The following is a 26,920-nucleotide window of genomic DNA, read 5'->3' on the forward strand; positions in this document are numbered from 1 at the left end:
ATAGATCTAAATGTGACCAGTGACAGCAAAATCATGTCATATGTGTCACGATATTTCTCAAGAAAGAAAAAGATTAACATTGCTTTGAAATTTTTATGAGACCAACCAGTGGCGGAGCTTAAGCCCAGTAAGCCTCCCGCTTACTGGGCTTAAGCCCGGGGTCTTTTGGAGTGTAATTTGTTTCATAGTTAGATGCCTGGCTGACAACTGTATAAAACAAAAACTACACACAATATTCAAAGCACATAGTGCACACTGTGCTTTTCTTTTAATTTTGGTATGATCCGAGCTCAGGCACTAAGCGACTGAGCGAGGGGGCGGGGGGAGCTGCTGCCTGCGAGTTTGCTTTTGGAGAAGCGCAGACAGAGGAGAACTGAAGTTTGACCAGGTACCAAAGCAAATCATTCGTACTGTACAAATAATGTAAATATGACGGTTTATCACAAAAGATTGATGTCAAACTGATCACTTGACCCATATTACGTTACTCGCTCTTCAAGTGAATCAACAAGCCGAACAACAACAATGCTGTTTTTTTTAGTCTTAGCTTACATGTGTGTTTATATCTTATTTTCAGTTGTTACCCTCCACGGCTAAATAAAGCACTCTAAATCGGTTTCAGTTATGTACTGATATACAAAAAAGGACATAAGGGGCTTCTTTCAAAGAAAAAACTCAGGTGAATGATATTTTATATATTATGTTTTGTATTTTGTTCAGTATATTTCTATGCAAAACAAGAGGAATTTCAATACACAGCAATATATTCACAGTTTAAACCAGATATTTACACACACTTTAGGGAAAAAAACATAAAAACATTTTTTTTACTGTACAACATCAATTTAGAGTAAACTTGTTTTGTTTTAGATAAATAAATATTGAAATATCTTTTGAATTAGTTAAATGTCAGAATAAAAAGAGAGAGCTTTTTTTTATCACTTTCATCAAATTTAGGAGTACATGTACACTAAGTTTATTGTTAATTAATAAGAAAACTCCAGACGATTCCATTCTGAGTTTAATATAGGAAAATGACATGTAATTTAAACAGCAATACTTTAGTTTTTGCTCTGAGTCTTTGACTCTGCTGATCTAGAAGCAGAGTCACTGGTTAGTGAAATTAAATGACTGCAGAACCCTACAAGAGGCAGTAATGCACCTTATTGGATGTCAGCAGCAATTATGAACCAAAGAAGAAGGAGGATGAAGAGGAGGAGTAGAAGAAGATAAATCTGGTGGAGAGATAATAGGAAGCAAGGGGGCACAGAGCACAGGAGTAGCTGGTTGAAGAAAGAACTACTGTGCAATTAAGAGGGGCCAACCTGATGAAAGCACATAGGATCTGGTCTGTGAAGGTTCTCAGTCATCCAGGTCATCGTAGTCAAAGGAGACGCTTTTCTTTGCAAGCTCCTTTGACCACATAGGATCTGGAGAGGAAACTCACTCCCCACCAACACAAAGCCTATTAAAGTGGGTCAAGTCCTCTTAAGAAGATGCAAAACTAATATGATTGACTTCTTCTTCCTCTGAGTGACCACCTTTGACAATTTCTATTCAGGCTGATAATTCTGGCCATGGTGCCTTTGGGCCCTGGATTGCAGACCAGAATTACACTCCCAGCACACTTGTCAGCTTTGAAAATAAATAAATCTTATGTACCAATTTCCAGTGTGGATGCGGTGTTTTTTTTTTTTTTGTCTTTGTTTTTTTTTTTTTTTTTTTTTTTTTAGCTAGAACTTTATTAAAACATATTTCCTTTATAGTACAAAGGCAGTTTTTGCCCACATTGTAACAGGATATATTCAGTGGTTCATTTTGCAAATTCAAATCTTATTTTGATGAATTATGTAACTACAAAGGAGCTGAAAGGTCAAGTAAAATGCAACTTAAGAAAACAACAGCAAATAGAAAAAACAATGCAATAGAATAGAAAACACAACTTAACTGAATAGAATACCATAGAAATGGTAAAAAAAAAAAAAAAACAATCTTACAAAACACAATAGCTGTTAGTCATCATATTGGAAGAGTAGAGAAACCATTTGATGTGAATGAACTTGCCGCTTGTGGAATCGAAACGTCTGACCCCACAAATGATCTCTTGCACCACATATGCAGGTTACATAACAAAAGAATTTCTAAAATGTAAATATAGTCTTCAAAGATGTTGCTTGTGAGCCATCTGCAAATATAAATTGAATATTCAAATGCTTCTAAGCTACAAATGGAAATGGTTTATGTAGAGTGTGCAGTGTCTGAGAGAAACTTATTTCTCTCTTAGTTCTCTAATTTAAAGTTTAAGAAAATAATGAAGAATAGAAATAAATTCTGGACTCATCACAGAAAGTACAAATATGCAGTGAATATATCAGTTTCTTAAGATAGAATATACCTTTTAAAGTTTTACCTCTTTAAATTTCTGCTCTGCATGAATATATTCTTTAAAACAAACACAATTACCTGCATACATTTTTGTTACATCTGCTAATTATCTCATGCAACTAGTACCTCAGGCATCCTCTTGCTTAACCCCTGCAAAACATAAAGGCAGACTATGGACTACACAGTTAAATGTGCTAAACATTTTAGAGGAGTTGTAGCCAAAAATTTCAGTTGAGTGCAATTAACTGTTGACATATATGATGAAAATAGAGCTTCAAAGGATGAAATCACCAAGACTAAATGTTGTGGGCCGGAGAAAGCATCCAAAATGAAACATCTTTAAGAAACACTTTTCTTTCCTAGCTCCTTATATGGACTCAACAGTTAACTTAGAACTCTCTACTCTCTACCACATATCAGTGTCTCTCAGGGAAGCAGAGTGTGCCTTTATCAGGACAAGCTGCACAATAACAGAGTGCTGAACCACATGAATGCTAACATGACTGATTAACACTTTCAAAACAAGAAGTTAGTTTTTGGCTATCAAGCACATTACAGACACATGTCCAACTACTTCAGAAAGCTAAATTGCAAAAGACAAGCTCTCATTTGTCAAAAACTGCCTCATAAATTGCAAACATTGGGAGACTAGACAAGGTAGTGTCTAGTATATGGTAATTTATTTATATAACATAATTACAGCAAAAAATTATGTCATTAGGTCTTTAGAGTAAAACACTGGTTGTAGCTGAGCTGAGGTAGTCTAGAAAGCTGGTGTCCAAATCAGGACAGTGAGCAAAAGAGAGACCTGCTGCAGAAAGACCTGCAGAGTGAGCGTTCATAGGCAAGCTCACTGGGCCCAAGTATAGCTCATGCAATAAATCAGCTCCTGTAGAATAAAGCATGACATAAAAAACAAAAATGGAGACACCTAGTTCCTATGGGTCATTGCAATGTAGCCTACAGGAAAAAATGATGTTAGTATGAAACTAAAAAACATACCTGGAAAGTGTTAGGAATGAATACTTGCATTTTACTCATCATAAGAAAGAGACTGCATTGTGTTTGTCATGCGTTCCATTATTTCAGGGCTATTGTCTCACTTGGCTTCCTGCAAAATTAAGCCCTAGTCACACCATAGCGACATCATCTAACGTGTAAGCTCAGTGGTCTTTCTCTCTCTGTATAATGCATGTGAAAAATGACAGCATACGCATTGTTTTTCTAAAGCAAGAGTCGGTGATGAGAGACACAATATTCTGTGTGAAAACCAGTTTCACTGCAGTTGTATATAGCGTGAGAAATACAACCACATAAACCGACCAAGACCAAAACTTCTTTGTCAGGCTCAAAACAATGTTTTTATCACATGGCCTTGTTTAAAAAATATTTCTTTTTATTTGGCTTTTTATTGTGCTTTTCTTTCACGGGACTCGGGTTTCTCCTCTCCTCGTCCATGTCTTTTACTCCAGTCTCTCTCTCTTTCAGTTCAGGTTCTGTTTGATTTTTGAAGGTTGGTTAATCAGCTCGTGTTGCTGTGTTTTGGTGTTTAGTTTGTATCTGCACCCTTAGTCTCAAGCCCATGTGTCCTTGTCTAAATCTCGGTGTTCATGCTGCTTGTAGTTTTATTTTGATAACCTTTGTCTCATATGGGTGGTGTTCAATTTTTATTCCTGACGTATTCCCTTGTGTTTCCACTTCCCTAATCACCCTTCAGGGAATTTATGGTCTCTTTTTTCTCTGTCCTTTGACAGAACGTCTGTTCTCCTGCACTTATGTCTGCAAGTTCCTAATAGTTCAGGTTTCTAGGATGACTTGACAGGCCTGTTCTTCATAGTCATCAGTTGGGGTGGGAGCTCAGATTTGTTTTTTCATATTGTTCCGACCATGGTCAGCTTTCTCTTGAGAAACTCCTGTCCTAGCTAGTGTGAGGAATCTGGGATGAAAAGCTCAAATGAAGACTTGATGTCCTGCACATGAGTAACTGCCAGCCGTGTTGGCCCTGGTTGCATCCTTATCACATTAGCAGCTCTGCAGGGTGGCTCATTTCTTGGACAAGAAGACCATTCAATTTCACCACTTTTTGACATCCATATTTCTTCACTTGCTGTCTGGTGGGCTTGTTCTTGTCCCGGAGCTGGCTGCTGATGGGGTACTCGTCTTCGTTTTGTTACTAAATGGTGCTCAACCTCATCCTCTTCTTCAAAGTCACTGTCAGACTCTGAATTTTCAAAAATTTGATCCTCATATTCTGAAACCTCTTCCTCGACATCATCATCAGAAGCTCCGCTCTCTTCCAAAATCAATTGCAAGGCCTGTGCAGCAGATAATCTTTTGGCCATCTTGATCAGTTGTGATTAGGAACCACACTGGCAAAGTCTTATTTATAGTATTATGCCCCTAATTTGCAGGTGGGACAGGGTATGAGAAAATAAAATTTGGATTCCGCAAGAGAGAGGGTAAAAGGGAATGTAAGAGCAGACAGAGTTGGTAGTTGAATTTTCAACAATGTTGCAACTTTGTGCAGGAGCGGGAAGGGAAGAAAACACTATCAGCAACACGAGAAAGGAGGAAGACAGAGTGTGGGAACACAGGACCTACACTTTCAACACTTTTAATAGACCTGGGTCCAGTGGAACCGAACAGATTGTATGTAATGTAAATGCGTGGGGGGAGGTACAGTATGCGGTCATTGAAAATTTGTTCGGATTTATGTTCTTCACAAAAAATAAGCCAAAGCCAATGAATTTCATTGTTTAATTTTTCTTTTGAAAAAAACTGAAAATGGGTCTCACAGACCGGAACACCATACAAGTGTTAAATTAAATGGGAATCTCTGATTAAGAACTTCATGTACGTGTGAGATCAATAGTCTGTGTGTGTGTTTAATGCATAAGAATAATTATTGCATACAGAATGTATTTCTGAAGCAGAGACAGTAAGATGAGAAACACAATATCCTGTGTGAAAACCAGTTTCACCGCAGCAGGATATAGTATGACAAATACAACCACACAAGGCCACCAACATATTAAGCACCAAACCAAACCTTTTAGCACACACTCATAATCTCTCATCATATATATCATAATGAATAAAACAAAGCACTCATTCCAAACTCTTCCTGGGCATGTTTAATGTTCAAAACACTTTATTTATTGAATGTTATATCAATAGCTTGACTTGACAGGACAACAAAAAAACATCCCAAGCCCCCGTCCCTCAGAGAAATCAGGAGGGGCATAAATGAATAGTTAATAGTTATAATAAATAATCAGGTCCTCAGTATTTCTGTTTTCTTCCAAATATCCTCATTTGCCACCTGTTGAGCTGTTGACATTGTTCAAATACAAACCCTGTGTTGCATCTCTGTGAAGCCACTCACACTCTCCATGGAATGAAGAGTAGCCAATGACACATCTTTTCACCTTATAAGGATTAATCTTTTAGCTATCACTGTACCAAAGGCAATGGCATCCAGTCTGTATTTTGTGTTCATGACATTGTTTGTCAAGCCTGACACATATTGTCCTTTTCCTGATGCAGGGCATTTAAAAAACAAAACAACCAGCCAACATAAAGACATCTTTAAAAAACTAAACAAAACTCAAAATTCCCCAAACCCCAAAACATGATCTCATGTTATAACCAGGCATTTTAATGTGACAATTTTACTGTTACAATACAATCATACTTAATTGCCCCACCCCATCCCCCACCCCCAAATTAAACAAATACTGCAGAAAAATATTCTGAATGCAACTGCAAATGAATAACATAATAATCAATATTGAACAGTTTAATAAAGAAAAAGTCAAAGATCAGATCTGGATTTAAGCCACACAATCATGTTTTATATATTTTGAATGCACATGCTTTTGATTTTTACAAAGATCACAGAAAAAAGGAAAACTGTGTCCACAAGTTTATAGTAAACAGCCTAAACAATAAACATGAAAAGAAAAAGTTTCTACAATGGTATAAAATACAACAAAATCAAGAATCAATTTACATCCTAAAATTACCAATATTTCTGCCTATTTTAATTCAATTTTAGACTTATTTTAGACTCTTATTCTACTCATTCAACCTTTGTTTCATTTTCAACAGACTGCTGGATTTCTAATCTTAAGTTAATATGAGTAACTAAATAAATCCTCTTTGTAAATATGGCTCTTTACAAAGAGCAAGGGTTGGCGTACACAACGTTTTAGTCAGTTCCATCTCGGCAGATAAAGGAGCTGCAGAGGAGGCCTCCTCCCAGGAACAGAAGTGCTATGGTGATCCAGCCAATATAAAGCGAGGCTCCCAGTTCCAGAGTGCCATGGGGCAGAAAGTTGATGAAATTATTCTGGATGGTGGCGATGGTGGTCCAGCAGATTGGTATTAGCACAAAGGTGCCTGCAATGAGACAAACAACTCCAGAAGCCATAGCTATTTTACTCCTTTTCCTTTCGTCTGGCACAAAGTTGATGAATTTGCTCCCAGCAGCACCAAGCAGGATCCCAAAGACACCAGTGACAATGGCGATGACAGTGAATGCTCTAGCAACCTACAGGTCTTGACTTGTGTAGGCACAAGTGTTTTCTCATACTCTTTGCACTCCACAATCTGTGCACTAAAGGTACTACAGACTTTCCACAAACCTGGGAAGCAACGATGCTGGATTGCGGGAAGATTTTTGTGACTCTCCACCAGTGTTGGGTAAGTTACTTTAAAATAGTAACTTAGTTACATTACTAGTTACTTCTCTCAAAAGTAACTCAGTTACTTCAAGTTACTCGTTACTTTCAAAGTAACTAGTTACTAGGGAAAGTAACTTTGGTTTTACTCAGAATTCTCTTGTTAATGTGTTGCTTCCACAACTTTGCCAGTCTTCTAGCTTGCTCACTTGCCACAAGTGCACTGTGCCACCTACCAATAGAAAGGAAAAGATAATGTGCATATTTCCACGAGAGAAATCCCATGCCTGGACCGTCATTGACCGCTGCCATGATTCTAGCCTATGTCACAGCGTCATGTGTACCTTTTACATCCAACACAAAAACTGCAGTCGTGATGCTTTGATTGTACTCAACTTACTGTACTGTAACTCGGAAATTCTGCCTTCTGAATAGGAAGATGTAGGTAACACCAGACTGCAGATGAGCTGCATACAGGGCTGGACGGGGACAAAAAAAATCGGCCCGGGCATTTTGACTAGAGACTGGCCATTATAGGAAAAATCATAAAGCCTTTGAATGAAAACAAACGCTGTTGTGACAGTGATGTACACTGTTTTGATGGTATATATGCATCAATCGTTTGTTGTAAGATTGAGATAATTATTTTTTAAAAGCTAGACATTTTAAATGAGAATAAGAAAGAAAAGTATTTCTTTGTGCCCACCTCTCCGTGTTAATGCCCTACCTGCCCCCCTGGCAAAACTTTGCTAGATCCGCACCTGCACAGTTACCAGCTGTCAACTACCTAAAAAGGATCCTGGGGTTATCTGTCTCTCAGAAACAGTTCATAGCTTCCCTTCAACTCATTTATGTCACCTAAAAGGTAAACCTGTTTCTCCATCACCTGTTCAGCTCTGATGATTCAGTAAGGACATCTCCTGGTTTCATCTTCATGTTTCCCTCTCACCAGATAACCAAACCGATATCATGACCAGCAGCATTTTTGCAGCTGTGGCTCCAGCAAACATCAGCTGATACTAGAAATTAATATTAAATCAATTCTAACAACAGCTGATCAAGCTTAAAAGTGCTGCTGTTGTTTAGCGCGACATCGGCTGGTTTCCTCTTTCTGGCGCAAAGTGGGCGATAAACAAACAAGAGAGCCGATAAGCTGATCATTGATCAGTTTTCATGATTGAAGTAGAAACGGGAGAGGGAGGGGGGAGAATGAAAGAAGAAGAGGCAGCTGTGCACTCACTATGTATTAACTGACCTCTCTGTATTGAATCGTATCTGTTATTAATCTCTGTCTCTCTTCCACAGCATGTCTTTATCCTGTCTTCCTTCTCTCACCCCAACCGGTCGCAGCAGATGGCCGCCCCTCCCTGAGCCTGGTTCTGCCGGAGGTTTCTTCCTGTTAAAAGGGAGTTTTTCCTTTCCACTGTCGCCAAAGTGCTTGCTCATAGGGGGTCATATCATATGATTGTTGGGCTTTTCTCTGTATCTATGAAGCGCCTTGAGGCGACATTTGTTGTGATTTGGCGCTATATAAATAAAATTGAATTGAATTGAATTGAATTGCAGCGTAAAGACAGAATAACTCCAGCTTTGTGTCTTTTTCATTGTAGCTGAATTACGGGACAAACTGTTCCTTTTCGCCTCAATAAGAAACGCGTAATATTTTCTCTGAATACCAGACGGGACGGTTGGCAACTCTAATAACTTATGAACAAAATAAAGTTCAACATCAGTAACATCATAGCACCCACCCAGCTGTATAGAAACTCCGTCATGCTAGCTAGTACGCAGTACGGAAAAAGTCAGAATAACGAAAATAAACTCCACCTAAACTTGGTTTATACCTGACCCAGATAGACTGCAGGTCACAACTTCTTACCTGAAGTTCAGTTCACACTTGGACCGGCGGCCGCCTCGGGTCTCTTTTCCTTCTGCGTCCCCTTTCCCTCATCCACCTGCTGGCCTCCACCACTTGCCAATGTTACAGAATCTGTGGTGGAAGCTCCGCGATAGCCACCACACGAAGTAACGAGTAACGACCCTATCTAAATCCCAGTAACGACTAACGCGTTCCTGATTTTGGCATAATAACTAGTTACCGTGCTCGTTACCACAAAAATAACGTAGTTACTGTAACGCGTTACTTAATAACGCGTTAGTCCCAACACTGCTCTCCACTGTGGAAGAGCACAGATGACAATGGTCCCCACAAAGCTGACGATGGCCAAGGTCAAGCCTAGAAGATGTCTTACACCAGCCGTCATAATGAAACTTTCTCTTTATCTCTTTATAGATAAAAGATGGTGTCTCCTCGAGAGCTGTAGTCATTTATCTGTGAGAGATGATCTGAGCAGGAAGTGGGTTTTATGTGGGTTATTTATGCTCGGGGAAGAAGTTGACTGTGGCTTCCGCTCACTGGTGATACACTGTATATTTTTAATTTAAATATTGGCAGGAGGGTTGCAAGTACTTTATTATAAAATGCATAATTGTTTTGTCCTTATTTTGGCATGTGGTGACTTTTAGAGAAACGCAGGCAGAGATTATCATCATCTATCAGTGTTAAATTGATAAGTATTACTGCGGAATGTGTTTAAGACTGAGTTCATTTTAAATACTTTTATTTCTGTTTAATGTTGAGCATCAATTCTACCAATTGAGCCCATCAAAAGTCAATTTTCTTAAACAAGGCCTGGGACACATGACCTCATGTTCAGAACAAAATGAAATTCAAATGAAGACAAAATTAACTGCAATTCCCTTCATAGCTCTTGCCTACTCCATAACATCAAATTGTTGATGTTACCCACTGCTGCCTTCTGGCTCTACCGCCAAGTTTTTGTGGTGTGGGTATTTGTTTTTTATGCACATCTTCTCCAGGGATGGCTCCATCATCATTTTCTTTGAAAGTGAAAATGGCTTTTCCATTCACAGACCTATTACTACTTCACCTTAAAAGATTTGCAACAGTGTCGGCATCATCAACCAAATCCACCGTAGTTGTAGGATTTGATTTTGCTTGCAAAGTTCCCAATGATAATCACAATTACTTTCATATTTACATATGTCAGGCTATACTCTTCAAATAAGTATCCAACTTTGCTTTGCTGTGAGCTATCTGCATTTTGATAATTGATAATTAGCATTTCATGGGGAAATAATTATTAATGTTCCCTATTAGTTTTTCTTAATATTTGCACACTTAACCCAAACTGTTTTTGCCTCTGATATCCCTGCCAGCTGGATCAAAATCTCATTTCTTTGTGCATACTCAAATACCCTGAACTGGCATTATAAAGGGTGCTAGTGCCTTTAAATGATCTGCCAATTCTTTCTCCATATGTTTGTCAAAGTCTTGATTGGCAAGTCCAGATCTTTTATATCCCTTTATAGTCTTATTTCTTTTCCATCAATCTTTTTCTTCTCCATGTATTGTCTTAATGTCATCCTGAATATGTTCATCTTCCTCAACACCTGACGAATGGACTTCTCCACATTGTTCACTGGTCTGTCCATGTCCTCTAAAGGAGTGGAAGCCCTGCCTGTCCTCCCTATTATAACTCTGGTCTATTTATATTTCTGAAAAAAATACAAAAATACAATCTACAATTATAATAAAATAATATATTTAAAACATTCATAGGTTGGGTTAAGTTGTGTCACTGGCACTTGTTACTTGGAACTCTCAAAGTTACATACACCAGTAGCTTGGTGCCATTTACTGGTTGTGAGATGTATAACAGACATTTAAGTTCATACCTAACACCAATAGGATGCACATAATTAGTGTTAGCTTTACTTTGGTACATTTTAAATTATGTATTTTTTACACCACTGCAATGCAGTACATTTGGTGGCCTGCAATTTTAAAGAAAAAATACTTCAAAAACAGAGATGACTGGGGATTGCAGGAAACAGACGTTTCCCATATGTGTTGAAAACTAAAAAAAAAAAAAGAAGAGAAACATAAAAAGAATTTGTCTTAATAATTTGTTCTGAAAACAGCATTTTGTACAGAATTACACTGCCTTAGTGGCAGCAGTGGGGTCAGACGCTAAACCTGTGTGAGCACAAAAGGTGGCAAACACTCTTAATTGCATTAATGTATTTCATGTACTACAAATGTTTTTGGACAATAAATATAAGAATAAAAGTTCATCTACCCTGGGTCTAAAACATACATAAGAAATACACTATACATATAGTTATATTTTATTGTTATTATTTAATCAAACAATCAACATAGTTTTTTCACCCAACAAAATACATGTTAAAGCACCACAGCAGTAGCTCGATATCAGACAGAACTGTCGCATGATATTAAACATCTTGTGTTTAATATCATGAGTTATAATGAGGTAGTTGACGTTTCAAGCTGTTCTTAATATTTTTCACCGCCAGATGTCACCAAAGAGAACTGTATTGAAAAGCTTTGAGTAATTTCTGAGTTTTTTACTGAGTTTTCAGTACAAGAGTCAATTCTTCAGAGAACAGAGCACTTCATTAGCCCATCACTACTTAACTTTCTCTAACATCATCACCAAAAACAGTCATAATGCTCGGGTCTTATTTTCTACAGTTCACAGGCTAACAAACCCTCCTGTGTCAGTGGCAGCTGAACTTCATTCGACCATGGCCTGCAATGACTTTGCCAAATTCATTACAGAAAAAATCCAAAAGATTAGACAAGCAATTGGTACATCAACAGCAGATTCAGGACGTGTACTGTGTCCACCGAAAAACTGTTTAAACACCATCAAACAGTTTCACCGTATTAACAGCAAAGACCTGGAGGACATCTTAGGTCAACTGAACTCCTCCTCTTGCTGTTTAGATGTCCTGCCAACAAGTTTTTTCAAAAAGGTCTCAAAGACTTTGGAGTCAGACCTGTTACAGATCGTCAACTTTTCTTTAATGTCAGGTGTGTTTCCAGAATCACTAAAAACTGCTGTAATTAAACCTATACTGAAAAAGGACAATCTTGACAAGACACAAATGAACAACTACAGGCCGATCTCAAATCTCCCATTTTTAAGTAAGATCATTGAAAAAGCAGTTTCTCAACAGCTCAATTACTTCTTACAACAGAATAACTGCTATGATGCCTTCCAGTCAGGGTTTAGACAGAACCACAGCACTGAAACCGCTCTGACCAAAGTGTTTAATGACATATGTCTGAATACAGACAGTGGAAAAATGTCAGTCTTAGTTTTACTGGATCTCAGTGCAACATTTGATACAGTTGACCACAACATATTACTCAAACGACTGGAGAACTGAGCAGGTCTCTTAGGAACTGTACTAAACTGGTTCAAAACATACTTAGAAAACAGGAAATACTTTGTATCAATACGTAACTTCACATCTGAGCAGACAAGTATCACATGTGGAGTTCCCCAAGGTTCCATCTTGGGACCCCTTCTGTTTAACATTTACATGCTCCCACTGGCACAGATTATAAAGAACAACAAAATAAACTATCATAGCTATGCACACAAATATATATCACAATGTCACCAGGAGACCGAGGCCCTGTACAGGCTCTTGGTAAATGCATTGAGGAAATTAATGACTGGTTGTGCCACAATTTTCTCCAGCTAAACAAAAACAAAACTGAAGTAATAGTCTTTGTAAATGCATTGAGGAAATTAATGACTGGTTGTGCCACAATTTTCTCCAGCTAAACAAAAACAAAACTGAAGTAATAGTCTTTGGTGCCAAAGAAAAACGATTACAGGTCACCAGAGAACTTCAATCTATACACCTAAAAACCACAAACCAGGTGAGAAATTTGGGTGTAGTGATGGATGCAGACCTAAACTTAGAAAAACACATTAAGACAAAAACAAAATCAGCTTACTATCACCTCAAGAATATATCAATGATAAAAGATCTGATGTCTCAACAGGACCTGGAAAAACTAGTCCATGCATTCATCTTTAGTAGGCTTGATTACTGTAACAGCATCTTTACAGGTCTACCTAAAAAATCAGTCAGACAACTACAGCTCATTCAGAACTCTGCTGCTCGAGTCCTCACTAAGACCAAAAAAGTGGACCACATCAGTCCAGCTCTGAGGTCTTTACACTGGCTGCCTGTCCGTCAGAGGATAGACTTTAAAGTTCTGATGCTGGTCTATAAAGCTCTGAATGGTTTAGGACCAAAATACATCAGTAACCTCCTGACCCAGTATGAACCTTCCAGATCTCTCAGGTCATCTAGATCTGTTTTTTTTTATCAGTTCCCAGAGTCAGAACCAGACACGGAGAAGCTGCATTCAGCTTTTATGCTCCATATATCTGGAACAAACTCCCAGAAAGTGAAAAAAAGTGAAATAAGACAAAACACTGCAAACCACAACACAATAAAATATCAATTAAAATATGAAAACAAAAAGAAGTTGCACATTCTCTGTTATATAGGCCTGCATGAATAAACTTTCTGAATCCTTTATCATCCGCAACTGAAAATAGTTGTGGATGATTACTATACCTTTCTAATGTGACTTTGTTATCCCTGGCTCTCTCTTGTTATCTCTCTCTTTCCCTCCCGCTCTGTTCCTGTGCTACTGCGAGTGTAACTTCCGCCCCTCCCCCCTCTTCCCAGCGCAAGCACAAGGCTCATGTGCGGAGTAAAGCGGAAAAAAAGTGCGAGAGAGAGAGAGAGAGGGTGAGAGAAAGAAAGTGACTCTTTGAAGTGACTCTTTGTTCACTTCAAAGAGTCAGCTCTAAGAGCTGTTTCGTTCATGACCGACACATCACTACAGCCTAATGTGTACCTTAATCAAGCCATGTAATAACAACATGTGCTGGAACATAATAATGCAAAAGTAACATGACAAAACTCTGTTCAGACAGTGAATGGAAATATTCTTATACAGTGCTTTTCTACTCCTCCAGATTACTCAAAGTGTTCTATACAACATGCCACATTCACCCAATCTCTCTACATTCAACTGCATTCACACACATTCACACTCTTGAAGGGAAGAGTCAGGGATCGAACCACTAACCTTCCAATCAGTAGGTGACCTGCTTTACCTCCTGAGCTACATACTATAGCAGTATAGTATTGCAATGTGGCATTTGGATCTTCTAACTAAAATTGGAAAATAGGAACATGAATAGCGCCATCATTTCCAGACCTGGTCCACATCTGGTTGACATGGAAAACAAACCTGCAACAAGTGTGTGAATTTATTGTTATTATTAATTTATTATTTTATTTTTTAGGAAGGGGTGGTAATTCATCAAAAAAACAAAAACGGACATTGATCTAAATTTTGCAGAAAGTTAATTACATTCATTACACCATAGACAAGTATTGCCAACAAACATTATTTAGTATTATTTGTAATTAAAAATTTAATGACAAAATTATTCTACAAAACACCTTTTGAAATTTCTCCAGTCTAAACTAAATCCTTTTGGTAGTTACTGTTTGACACAACAGATGTGTTGAAGTAAAACTGACACTTTGTCAACTCTGACTAGTCATCTATGATTAGATGTAACACACATGAAACTTTAAAAAACTCAAACACTTAATTGTCTTTTTTAATGTATCATTTTTCAACTTTGGCAGTGTGGTCTTTGTTAACAGTTTTTTAATCATCTTGTCGTTTTATTTTTCAATGCAAAACTCTACAATGTTTTTGCAAACTCATTCTTACTATGTTTATTAACCTGCTTCAATGTTAAAAAAGGCACCAAAAATACATATTATTTTGCATGCTCTGAAATATTCATTTTCTTTTGATATAAATTTCACTTGTATACAATCACACAAAAATATATTTTTATTCAAAAAGCATATGTAAAAACAATTTCATGATCATCAATATTGAACATGTAAATTAATCAGAACGTTTTTTTTTTGTATATAATTTGTATAGTATTTTTTTCTTTCTTATTTTCTTTTCTAAATGTACTTGTATATTGTTCACATGTTGAAATAAATTACCAATCAATCAATCAATCAATCAATCAATTTATATATTTCTTCATATTTGAATCTGATTTTATACTTTGTTAATCTACTCATTCAAATGACAAACTTCATAACACCTTTTTCTTATTTCCAAAAAACAGCTTGATGTATGAAAATAGGCCTTATTTAAAAAGCAATAAGTAAAGCCTTGCTTACACAGTGTAAGATTTGAGTTTTACTCAGTTCCATTTCTGCGGAAAAAGGAGCTGCAGACGAGGCCTCCTCCCAGGAACAGAAGGACAGTAGTGAACCAGCCAATGTAGAGCGCGGCTCCTAACTCCATCTTTTTAAGTAGCAGATAATCAGGATGATTAAAAGACTCGATAGGCTCAAAATGATCTCTGATGGTGTTGGTTGTCCAGCTGACTGGGATGAGAACAAAGAAGCCTGCAATGAGGAAGGCAATTCCAGAAGTCAGAGCCATTTTCCTCCTTTGTCTTTCGTCTGGCACAAAGTTCATACAATTTCTCCCAGCCACACCAAACAGGATCCCAAGGACCTCAATGATAATGGCAGTGATGATGAGTCCTCTGGCAGCCTTCATGTCTAAAGGTAACAGCATATACTCGTACCCCATGCACTCCATTTCACCTGTTGGTGAGATCACACATCTCTTCCATAAACCCTCCACCACGGAGAAGGGCATTTCGTAATCCCTGAAGGTTTTCGTGATTCTCCATGGGGGGAGAGCACAGCTAATGATGCTCCCCAGAAAGCCGATGCAGGCCAAAGCCAGGCCTAGAAGCTGTCTTTCGCAAGCCACCATAATGAAGCTCTGTGACTTTCTTCAAGGAGGAAAGATGATGTGTTCAAAGGAGGTTCGGTAATTTATCTGAAGAGCTCAGAAGGAAGTGGTTATCATTTGGTTATAGTACTCAGAATTGGACTGTGGCTTCCTCTGTAGCTGTTCACACTTTTAAAGGAGATGACAGATTTTATTGTTGCCTCTGAGTTAAAACTGATTTCTAAAGAAGGTGACACATAATGACAAAAAACAGCACACATAAAAACTTAACTCAAAATAAATAATTTGAAAAATGCAGGTAATATTTGGTTGGATCGTACTAAATATGCATCATCAAAACTGAAAGATGCCACATCTCAGTGACAATTATAGTTTTAGTGTTAACTTTTTTCAAGTTTGTCATAAATTTCTAAATGATTAAAAAGTCACTAAGTAAGCTATTTCAGTGCAAATAAAGAATTCAAAATTTGTTCGTTATCACTGAAATTTTACCATGTGAGATTTATTCACAGTAAATGGTAATATAGGAGTTTCTAGGAAGAATTTATGGCAATGGTCTGTGGGAGTGTCTGGTGTTTTTCCACCCATGGTTGCTGGTCTCCTGTCCATACCTCATCTGCAAGCAGTCAGCAGGAGAGCTACTTAAACCTGTGCAACCTGCTTTTTCTCACCAGTTTGTTATGCGCTCCATGGTGGTAACTAGGCAGTTCCTCAGTAAAAACCATTTTCTGTTCATTTCCTGGTGTAACTCAGTTCTCCCCTATGTTAAGAGGAAATTGTCTTGCCGTCCCTCCAGCCTACCACTACACCTCAAACACACTGAAAATTTCCACGGAGATCCCCTCCTCAGAGCCTTCAAAGCCTTGCTCCGAGCATAAACTCACCAGCAAGAGACTCTCAGTTGACTGCTCCTTATCCATACAATAACTCCCTCTCCATCTGTGACAGGATCCCTTTCTGTTTCTCTGTCTCTCCCTATGACCCCCCTCTGTGATCCAGTTCCCTAAGGCTGCCCTTCTCAGCTCCAGTCACCACTTCCCCGTAGCCATTTCTAATCTGTCTCACAATCTCTGGTACACGTGTTCCATTACTCCTCAACACTGCATGTGACTGATGTAAGCCAGATCCTTTTAATTAGCAAAATTGTGATTAATAGTTAAAAATTATTGTTGAGGGGCACAGGCATCACTCCACACACAGGTGCAGATGCTCAAGCCCCTTCTGCCCACCATGCCACCCCTGCCCCCCTCCCCTCTGCACGCGCTTGCACCTGGGCTTTGTTTTTTTATGGGCGGAAACATGTATACTTTGCAGAAACAACCCTACAAACAAATCAAACCTTTTACCACATGCTCAGAACAAGTGTTAATCTTTTTCATTTCTTTTTATTTTCTTTCTCCTTGTTTGTGCTGTTAAATATTAATTCTTGTATTTTTATTGTAATTTTTATGCTTTTGACTAGGAGTTTTCTTCTTTTGTTTGCCCCCTGAATTCCCCTCTGTTCCCCTCTATGTCTCTCTACGTCATTGTGGTTTTGGTCCCTCTGTCTGTTTGCTTCCTTTATTTTAAATGTTAGTCCCATATGTGGGTTTCATATTTAGTGTTTTAGTGTCTTTTGGGTTTCTATGGCCTGATTCTTTGTCAGGTTGGCAATGTTTTCTCACGCTGGTGTGAAACATTGTGGAGAAAAAAAGTTAAGGAAGAAATGAGTATTGTTGAAAAGTCATCTTTTTTTGATGGACGTTTTATATTAATGTTACTGTCAGACATCACTGAGGTGATAATTCAGTCACATATTGGCTAAATAGCTTGTTTATTCCCTTCTTTCATCACTGATTTTTTTTATCTAAAAGTTTTTATTAATGCAGAGTGTTACAGCCCTGAGCCTCAGAGGGAGTGACACTTTTTCTTCAAGCAAATCCAAGCGTGCCAGGACTCCCTGAACAGAAGGAACAGAAGTGCTGTGGTGATCCAGCCAATATAAAGCGAGGCTCCCAGTTCCAGAGTGCCATGAGGCAGAAAGCTGTTGAAATTATTCTGGATGGTGGTGATGGTGGTCCAGCAGAAGTATTTCCCGCAAACATTATTTAGTATTATTTGTGGTTAAAAACTTTAATGACAAAATTATTCAACAAAACACCTTTTGAAATTTCTCCAGTCTAAACTAAATCCTTTTGGTAGTTACTGTTTGACACAACAGATGTGTTGAAGTAAAACTGACACTTTGTCAACTCTGACTTGTCGTCTATGATTAGATGTAACACATATAAAACTTTTAAAAAACCAAACGCTGGGTTTCTTCTTAGGTTTTGTTTTGTTTGTTTGTTTTTTCAATTTTATTTAAGCGTGTGTGTGGGTGCGCCTGTGTGTGTGTGTGTGTATTATCGTATCTGTTCATGTAAGAAAAACTAAAAAATATGTGAGGGGAACAGATTGTATTGTCATTGTAAACTAATGTACACTTGTCTCTCAATAAAAATATGAAAAGAAAAAAAAACAAACAAACGCTTAATTGTCTTTTTTAATGTATCGTTTTTAAACTTTTTCAACTTTGGCAGTGTGGTCTTTGTTAACAGTTTTTTAATCATCTTGTCGTTTAATTTTTCAATGCAAAACTCGACAATGTTCAGTTTTTGCAAACTCATTCTTACTATGTTTATTAAGCTGCTCTAATGTTTAAAAAAAGGCACCAAAAATTAGAGATGGACCGATCCGATATTACGTATCGGTATCGGTCCGATACTGACCCAAATTACTGGATCGGATATCGGCGAGAAATAAAAAATGTAATCCGATCCATTAAATATCAAAAAAGCACCTCACAAAACTTGCTACAAGGCGTAACTCGGCTCATAACCGTAGCACTTCGCAGCAGTGTGCATCACGTGATAGAGCGGCTGTGTGTATTTGTAGCCTTGCTAGCAAACCAGCATTTCGTCTCCGAGGAAGTTATCTCAGAGAGAAGTAAAGCAAGTGTGTAAGTTCATCTCTGAATGTTTGTAAAGCTTATGGCGCGACTGCCTCTGCCTCTCTCTCTCTCTCTCTCTCTCCTGCTGCTACTTCAATCGTGAAACTGATCAATGATCAGCTGATCGGCTTTTCTGTCGCGAGTCCGTCTCTCTTCTTAGTTTTTGGCCCACTTCTCACCAGAAAGAGGAAACCAGCGGCTGAACAACAGCAGCACGTTTAAGCTTGATAAGCTGTTGTTAGAATTTATTTAATATTATTTCTACACCAGGATCTTTTTCTACAGCTGACGGCTGGTAACTGTGCAGGGGCGGATCTAGCAAAGTTTAGCCAGGGGGGCCGATAGGGCATGAACAGGGAAAAGGGGGCACAAAGACATACTTTTCTTTCTTATTCTCATTTAAAATGTCGAGCTTTTAATAAATAATTATCTGAATCTTACACCCAAAGTTTTAATCTGATGTAAAATATATAGAAGTCCATTACTGTATATAGTAACTGTTAAGTCTAATATACTCTAGTAAGCTGTAGTACTTTTTCCTTTGGGAAGATACCATCTGTGCAGTCTGCAGTTCTGTTGAAGAAAGATGTTGAATCTATTTAATTATTCTTGAAAAATAATTTATTTCTGTGCATTTTCCCCCTGCATCAAATTAAATTTGATTACATCGATTAAGCATCGTGAGGTGGAGGGTGGTTCCCTATTTTTTTTTTTTGCTGGGAGTTTGCAACCCTATTAGTTAGGTTGCTTAATATTTCTGCTAAGTGCTCTTTAAAATACCAGAATAGGAAGGATGGAGCAGGTTTAAGGTTATTAGTTTGATCAGTATTGCTGAACTATAAAATATTTTGGGCGCAGTGTATTTTTTACATACAGGTATAACAGAATAGCTTTAGTGTTGTTATTTATTTAAACTTGAGTATGAACTTATACAAAATGCAGCAAGATATTAAAAAAAAAGTTTTATTGATTAAAAAACACACTATATCGGATTCATATCGGTATCGGCAGATATCCAAATTTATGATATCGGTATCGGTATCGGACATAAAAAAGTGGTATCGTGCCATCTCTACCAAAAATACATATTATTTTGCATGCTCTGAAATATTCATTTTCATTTGATATAAATTTCACTTGTATACAATCACACACAAAAAATTATTTTCATTCAAAAAGCATATGTAAAAACAATTTCATGATCATCAATATTGAATCAATTTAATAAAGAGATGATAGTCAAAGATAAAACATAGACTTACATTGCATAGATTTCATAGCGGTTTTATATGGACATGGTTATGACTTTACACAGATCCCTGAAAAAGTCAAATCTGTCTCCAAACTTATGAGCAACAAAAACAATAAATGAAAAGAAAAATACAAAAGGTGGTTATAATGGTTATAATATTCAGAGTCAAGTTACTCAGTCAAACTGCAACAATTTCTTCATATTTGAATCTGATTTTATACTTTGTTAATCTACTCATTCAAATGACAAACTTAAGGGGAAAACTTTCATAAAACTTATGTCTTATTTCCAAAAAATTGCTCGATGTATAAAAATAAACATTATTTAAAAAGCAATAAGTAAGGCCTTGCTTACACAATGTAAGAGTTGGAGTAATGTTTTACTCAGTTCCATTTCTGCGGAAAAAGGAGCTGCAGACGAGGCCTCCTCCCAGGAACAGAAGGATGGTGGTGAACCAGCCAATGTAGACCGAGGCTCCTAACTCCATCTTTTTAAGTACCTCGCGATCAGGATCATTAAAAAACAGGGTAGGATGAAAATGATCATTGATGGTGTTGGTTGTCCAGCTGACTGGTATGAGAACAAAGAAGCCTGCAATGAGGAAGGCAATTCCAGAAGTCAGAGCCATTTTGCTCCTTTGCCTTTCGTCTGGCACAAAGTTCATACAATTTCTCCCAGCCACACCAAGCAGGATCCCAAGGAGCTCAGTGAAAATGGCAGTGATGATGAGTCCTCTAGCAGCCTTCATGTCTGCAGGTAACGGTATATACTCGTACCCCATGCAATGCGTTTCATCCCCTGGTGAGATCACACATCTCTCCCATAAACCCTCCACCAAGGATATGATCATTTTGGAATTTTTGAAGGCTGTCAAGATTCTCCATGGGGGGAGAGCACAGCTAATGATGCTCCCCAGAAAGCCGATGCAGGCCAAAGCCAGGCCTAGAAGCTGTCTTTCGCAAGCCACCATAATGAAGCTCTGTGACTTTCTTCAAGGAGGAAAGATGATGTGTTCAAAGGAGGTTCGGTAATTTATCTGAAGAGCTCAGAAGGAAGTGGTTATCATTTGGTTATAGTACTCAGAATTGGACTGTGGCTTCCTCTGTACCTGTTCACACTTTTAAAGGAGATGACAGATTTTATTGTTGCCTCTGAGTTAAAACTGATTTCTAAAGAAGGTGACACATAATGACAAAAAACAGAACACATAAAAACTTAACCCAAAATAAATAATTTGAAAAATGCAAGTAATATTTGGTTGGATCGTACTAAATATGCATCATCAAAACTGAAAGATGCCACATCTCAGTGACAGTTATAGTTTTAGTGTTAACTTTTTTCAAGTTTGTCATAAATTTCTAAATAAGATAATAATAAAAAAGTCACTAAGTAAGCTATTTCAGTGCAAATAAAAAAATTTGTTCATTATCACTGAAATTTGTGAGATTTATTCACAGTAAATGGTAATATAGAGTTTCCAGGAAGAATGTATGGCTGTGGTCCATTGGAGTGTCTGGGGTTTTTCCACCCATGGCTGCTGGTCTCCTGTCCATCCCTTTGGGGTGGAGCTTCCTGTGTCTCACCTGGGCCTCATGTGCAAGCAGTCAGCAGGAGAACTACTTAAACCTGTGCAACCTGCTTTTTCTCACCAGTTTGTTATGCGCTCCATAGTGGTAACTAGGCAGTTCCTCAGTAAAAACATTTTCTGTTCATTCCCTGGTGGCTTCCTCACCCGTTTGCCGTCCCTCCGGCCTACCACTACACCTCAAACACACTGAAAATTTCCACGGAGATCCCCTCCTCAGAGCCTTCAAAGCCTTGACCTGCAAAGCAAGGAGCATAAACTCACCAGCAAGAGACTCTCAGTTGACTGCTCCTTATCCATACAATAACTCCCTCTCCATCTTTTACAGATTCCCTTTCTGTCTCTCTGTCTCTCCCTATGACCCCCCTCCGTGATCCAGTTCCCTAGGGCTGCCCTTCTCAGCTCCGGTCGCCACTTCCCCGTAGCCATTTCTAATCTGTCTCACAATCTCTGGTACATGTATTCCATTAATTTTCTTTTAATTAGCAAAATTGTGATTGATAGTTAAAAATTATTGTTGAGGGGCACAGGCATCCCTCCACACACATATACATTCAAAAGGGTGCAGGTGCTCAAGCCCCTTCTGCATACCATGCCATGCCACCCCTGCCCCCCTCCACTACCCCCCACCCCCCCTATCTGCACGCCACCCACCCCCGTCCTCCTCTGCACGCGCTTGCACCTGGGCCTTGTTTTTTTATGGTCGGAAACATGTATACTTTGCAGAAACAACCCTACAAACCAGTGACCACAAGTACAACATGGAATCAAACCTTTTACCACATGCTCAGAACAAGTGTTAATCTTTTTAATTTCTTTTGTTTTTTTCCTCCTTGTTTGTGTTGTTAAATATTAATTCTTGTAATTTTATCGTAATCTTTATGTTTATGTTTGACTAAGAGTTTTCTTCTTTTGTTTGCCCCCTGAATTCCCCTCTGTTCCCCTCTGTGTCTCTCTACGTCAGTGTGGTTTTGGTCCCTCTGTCTGTTGGATTCCTTTATTTTAAATGTTAGACCCATATGTGGGTTTCATATTTAGTGTTTTAGTGTCTAGTAGGTTTCTATGGTGGGATTCTTTGTCAGGTTGGCAATGTTTTCTCATGCTGGTGTGAAACATTGTGGAAAAAAAGTTAAGGAAGAAATGAGTATTTTTGAAAAATCATCTTTTTTTGATGGAAGTATTTTAATGTTACTGCCAGACATCACGGAGGTGATAATTCTGTCACGTATTGGCTAAATAGCTTGTTTATTCCCATCATTCATCACTGATTTTTATCTAAAAGTTTTTATTAATGCAGAGTGTTACAGCCCTGAGCCTCAGAGGGAATGAGACTGCCTTTTTCTTCAAGCAAATCCAAGCGTGCCAGGACTCGCTGACGATTGGCATCTGGAAACCCGTGCCAGCCCCCTGTATGCAGATTGCAGTGTGGCAACCCACATAGACAATTGGCTGCCTGGGATCCTGTGACGCTCCATGAAGCAATTATTGGCTGGTTGTGCTGAAGATTCTTCACACTGTGGGCTGCTGCCGAGGACTGAACATGCAGTTTGTCCCCCTTGCCTCTCTTTTTGAACTTTGCTTGTTAATCTCTATGGTTGAACTTAGCTGGAGCAGATTTTTGTGGTGTTGATGCTTGTGACGTTAGCCTTAGTTTGCCACGTTGGCCTTAGTTTGCTTTAGTTTTTCACCCCCGTGTGTGTGTTAGTTAATTATGTGCTGATTATATGCCCAGTGGTCTGCTGAATGCGGCCCTATCGTTTTTCTGTTTGAATTTTGCAATAAAACCTTTATTTCACTTAGTTTCCCGTGTGAGGGCTTATGTATGTTACTCCTCCCTGTCCCCTAGCAGAGGGGATCGAAACACAGAGCACTGTTATGAGTGGAGGACTGTAGCAGCGCACACAAGAGGAATTCATGAGTCAACACACTGAAATTAGCTACCCCATAAAAGTGAAGAAATAAGTCAAAACCTTACTACCACAGGTGTACAGGACTTAAGGCACAGAAAAGTACAATAGCCACTGTAAATATCAACACTTCATCGAGTTCTTCTGATTCCTCAGAGGCATCCGATAGAAGACAAAACAACAAAACACTGCTCAGTAGACCATTTATTACTTCTAGAAGGGAGATGCGTCCTGCATGACACGCTGCCGCGGATCTCAAAATGGTGGTGTGCCCCTAACAGTTTTATTACAGAAGCTCTCTCATTCTAGTCTAAACAACAGCATTCCAGTAACTTTCCACAGAAAATGGTTTAAGTGGTTTAAAGAGTCTGCAGCTTTCTACTCCCCTTTATTTTCAGGGCTGTGTCCACTTAATACTACACTTTATAACTTTATAACACTTATTAATGTCTCCCTCCTTTTCTGAAAAAGTATGGCATTTACATCTTCGTCTTTTTCAGAAACCTCCACACTGAGAGCGGCAGTCCCCTCCTTTGCCTTTCCCAACCATGCAATATAATACCCTAATCAAAACAAAGCCACTAAAACACAGTTTCCTTCATGTAAAAATCAGTAACTCAAAATTAGCAGCCAAAGGGTTAAGTCTGCAGTTCCACACTCTCATGTGAAACTACAGTCTCCCTCTCCGGTCTCTCTTGTCCTCCTGCTCCTGCAAAAATTAAAAAAAAACAAGGCATGGATTTTGAAATGTAGTTTATTAAATTGGAATTCAAAAATGTTTTTTGAAATGAAGTTTATTAAATTGGAATTCAAAAATGAATTTACAAATGGAGAATTTTTTCTACAATTCATTATTTCAATACAGAATTCTTTATTTCGATGCATGGGGCTCTTGTGGTCCTCCATAGAAGTGAGCTTTAGAGTACGTGACCTCACATTTAGTTTCACCCTTTGGAGGACAGGAGCTGCACAGGATGCCTCCTCCCAGGCACAGGAGTCCTGCAGATGTCCAGCCAATGTAGAGCGAGGTTCCAAGCTCCATCTTCATGAAAGGTTTGTAAAAATTATTCATGATGGTGTTAGCACTCCAGCAAACTGCTATAAGCACGAAGATGCCTGCAATGATGAAGACAACTCCAGAAGCTATAGCTATATACTTTGCTCTTTTGCTTTTTGTCCTGCAGTTACTTGACGGACTTATTTCCAATGACACCAAGCAAGACTGCAAAGAACCCGATGATGATGGAGATCACGACAAGTGCTCTAGCAGTCCGCAAGTCTTGAGGTAATGTGAGTACAGAACTGTGGACATTTTATCTGGCCTGTACTCTGAACCACGCAGTACATCCACAAGCCCTCAAAGATTAACTCAGCAGTGATGTTGTTGGAACCAATGAAGGCTGTGACTTTCCATGAGGGGAGAGCACAGGTGGTGATGGTCCCCAGAAAGCCGATGATAGCCAAGGTCAAACCCAGACGCTGCCTACAGTCTGCTCTCATGGTGAAGTTCTGTAAATCTCTTCAAAGAGGAAAGTGTCTTCTTGCGAGCTGCCGTAATTTATATTTGACAAAACTGCTGCTCAGTAACTTAGAGTGGAAGTGGAAAGTGCATTCCTCACATACTAGTCATATTTTCTGAAACTCTGTTGCAGAAGTTCCCATGAATGTGTGGTACTTAAAGGTTGTGTTGCTTTCACTCTTCTGTCCACTTCATCCCAAACCAGCTTAATGTTGTTTGAGTCTGAAGACTGTGTAGTACAAAGCAATGAACAATGATAAAACAAACAAATACAACCTTTTTTAGATAAATACAATTGAACAAGTTAAAAACCACTAGATACACACAGATATATACAATCCAGGACATTAAAAGGCATTAGTGGTTATGAGAAGCCAAATGGGAAGTTTTAGGAAGATATTTTAAAGAGGTTACAGAGTTTGCCCATTTGAGATGCTCAGGCAGGGAATTCCATAGTGGCCGGATTTAGAAAAGAACATCCATGCTGCCATCTCTTCCTTGAAAACTATAACTGTAACATTTTATTCATTCACTTTGCACCAATCCTGGTCTCTCTGTAAATGCCCACGGGATCTGTGAATTTTCCAAGTAGGATAGCAGAGTCACCAAATGGAGTACACTCAAGCACTGCACCTAGTGACTCCAAGAAGGATGTGTACATAACCGCATATGACAGTCAGGGCCCACTGACCAGCCTGAAGGCACAGAAAAGAATCCCCCTTGTCTGCCAATTAAAAACTCCAACGAAAAGACAGCAAGATGAGGTGATTTAAGAATACCTTTCTATGACAGCCACCTCTTACCAAGGGCAATTCGAGATTGGAATAGAGTCCAATCCCTCTCCAGGATACTGGTACCAGAGCTTGAGCTATGCTTTAAGGTGTCACCAGTGCCTCTTCATGCACTAGCTCAGGCTCCGTCCCCACCAGAGAGGTGGTATTTCACGCCCCAACAGCCTTTTATTAACTGCCACAAACCTCTGCAGCACTGGAGCTTAGAATTTCTACTGTTGCCTAGTGGTTCTGAAGAGAATTCAGAGTCTCCAAGATGAAGAGAAAAAATTCATATAGTAGCATAAAAGTGCACAAAAACAATCTGTATGTTCTTTAAAAATGTAAATAGTTCGAGCACTTTATTTCCTTCTATTGTGGTCTGTACTGCATATAAAACACCAGGACACAACCACAAAATACACCCGAAACACCACAGAAAAGCAGCAGTATCAGTCACTTACATAAATACATAGCAACAAAGGTGTCTAAGTCATTATTAGGGATCCAAAAATGCCAGTGCACTCTGGCACATAGACAAGGCAGAAGGAACAGAAACAAGAAAACACAGAGGAGTCAGAGCAATAAAATCAAAAAGGGGAATTGAAACTCAATAATGCAGCAAAAACTAAAATTTGCATTGTCAGATGATATTTGTACCTCGAAGGGAAAGAACAGAGAACAGAATTTTGTCAGATTTTGACAAAATCAATTTTAAAAACTCTGTTTTTGAAAATGCTTTGAATAATGTGTGTTATTATAATTGTTATTAAACTCATCACATCACACTGCTGCTCAAATATATGTTGCATTATATTGTTTTGCCTTTTTTACAATATTTCATATTAATCAAATACCATTTAACACATAAATATTCTCAGTATATAATATATTTAGTGCATGTGAACAGGTGGAATATTGTGGTATGTACATAGTACATAGTGATGTGTCAGTCGCGAATGAAACGGCTCTTAGAGCCAACTCTTTGAGGTGAATGACGTGAGTTTTTTTTTTTTCTTTCTCTCACCCTCTCTCTCGCACTTTTTTTCCACTTCACTCTGCACACAAGTCTTGTGCTTTGCGCTGGGAAGGGGGGGGAGGGGCGGTAGTTACACTCG

The 26,920-nt window shown here is 38.6% G+C and overlaps 2 protein-coding genes and 2 pseudogenes across 2 annotated transcripts; all 4 read right to left on the bottom strand.

Annotated features, from left to right (window-relative positions):
- Positions 1-2,586: 2,586 nt before the first annotated feature.
- On the bottom strand, positions 2,587-10,612 carry LOC146510056 (claudin-4-like; annotated as a pseudogene).
- A 4,544-nt stretch (positions 10,613-15,156) lies between these two features.
- LOC146510057 (claudin-4-like) lies at positions 15,157-16,113 on the bottom strand. Its single transcript, XM_085174573.1, has one exon. It carries the CDS (start codon positions 15,820-15,822, stop codon positions 15,232-15,234), a length of 591 nt encoding a protein of 196 aa, XP_085030699.1. The 5' UTR covers positions 15,823-16,113; the 3' UTR covers positions 15,157-15,231.
- Positions 16,114-20,013: 3,900 nt separating this feature from the next.
- Positions 20,014-21,185, bottom strand: LOC146510058 (claudin-4-like). The gene has a single exon (XM_085174572.1). It carries the CDS (start codon positions 20,989-20,991, stop codon positions 20,401-20,403), a length of 591 nt encoding a protein of 196 aa, XP_085030698.1. The 5' UTR covers positions 20,992-21,185; the 3' UTR covers positions 20,014-20,400.
- Positions 21,186-24,380: 3,195 nt separating this feature from the next.
- LOC146510059 (claudin-4-like) lies at positions 24,381-26,602 on the bottom strand (annotated as a pseudogene).
- Between the last annotated feature and the right edge of the window lie 318 nt (positions 26,603-26,920).

Source organism: Neolamprologus multifasciatus, chromosome 10 (assembly GCF_963576455.1).
Source record: "Neolamprologus multifasciatus chromosome 10, fNeoMul1.2, whole genome shotgun sequence".
Classification (NCBI taxonomy): Eukaryota; Metazoa; Chordata; class Actinopteri; order Cichliformes; family Cichlidae; genus Neolamprologus; species Neolamprologus multifasciatus.

Excerpts from the sequence above, each read along its gene's own strand:
- LOC146510057 (XM_085174573.1), bottom strand. The coding sequence starts at position 15,822 with ATGGTGGCTTGCGAAAGACAGCTTCTAGGCCTGGCTTTGGCCTGCATC.
- LOC146510058 (XM_085174572.1), bottom strand. The coding sequence starts at position 20,991 with ATGGTGGCTTGCGAAAGACAGCTTCTAGGCCTGGCTTTGGCCTGCATC.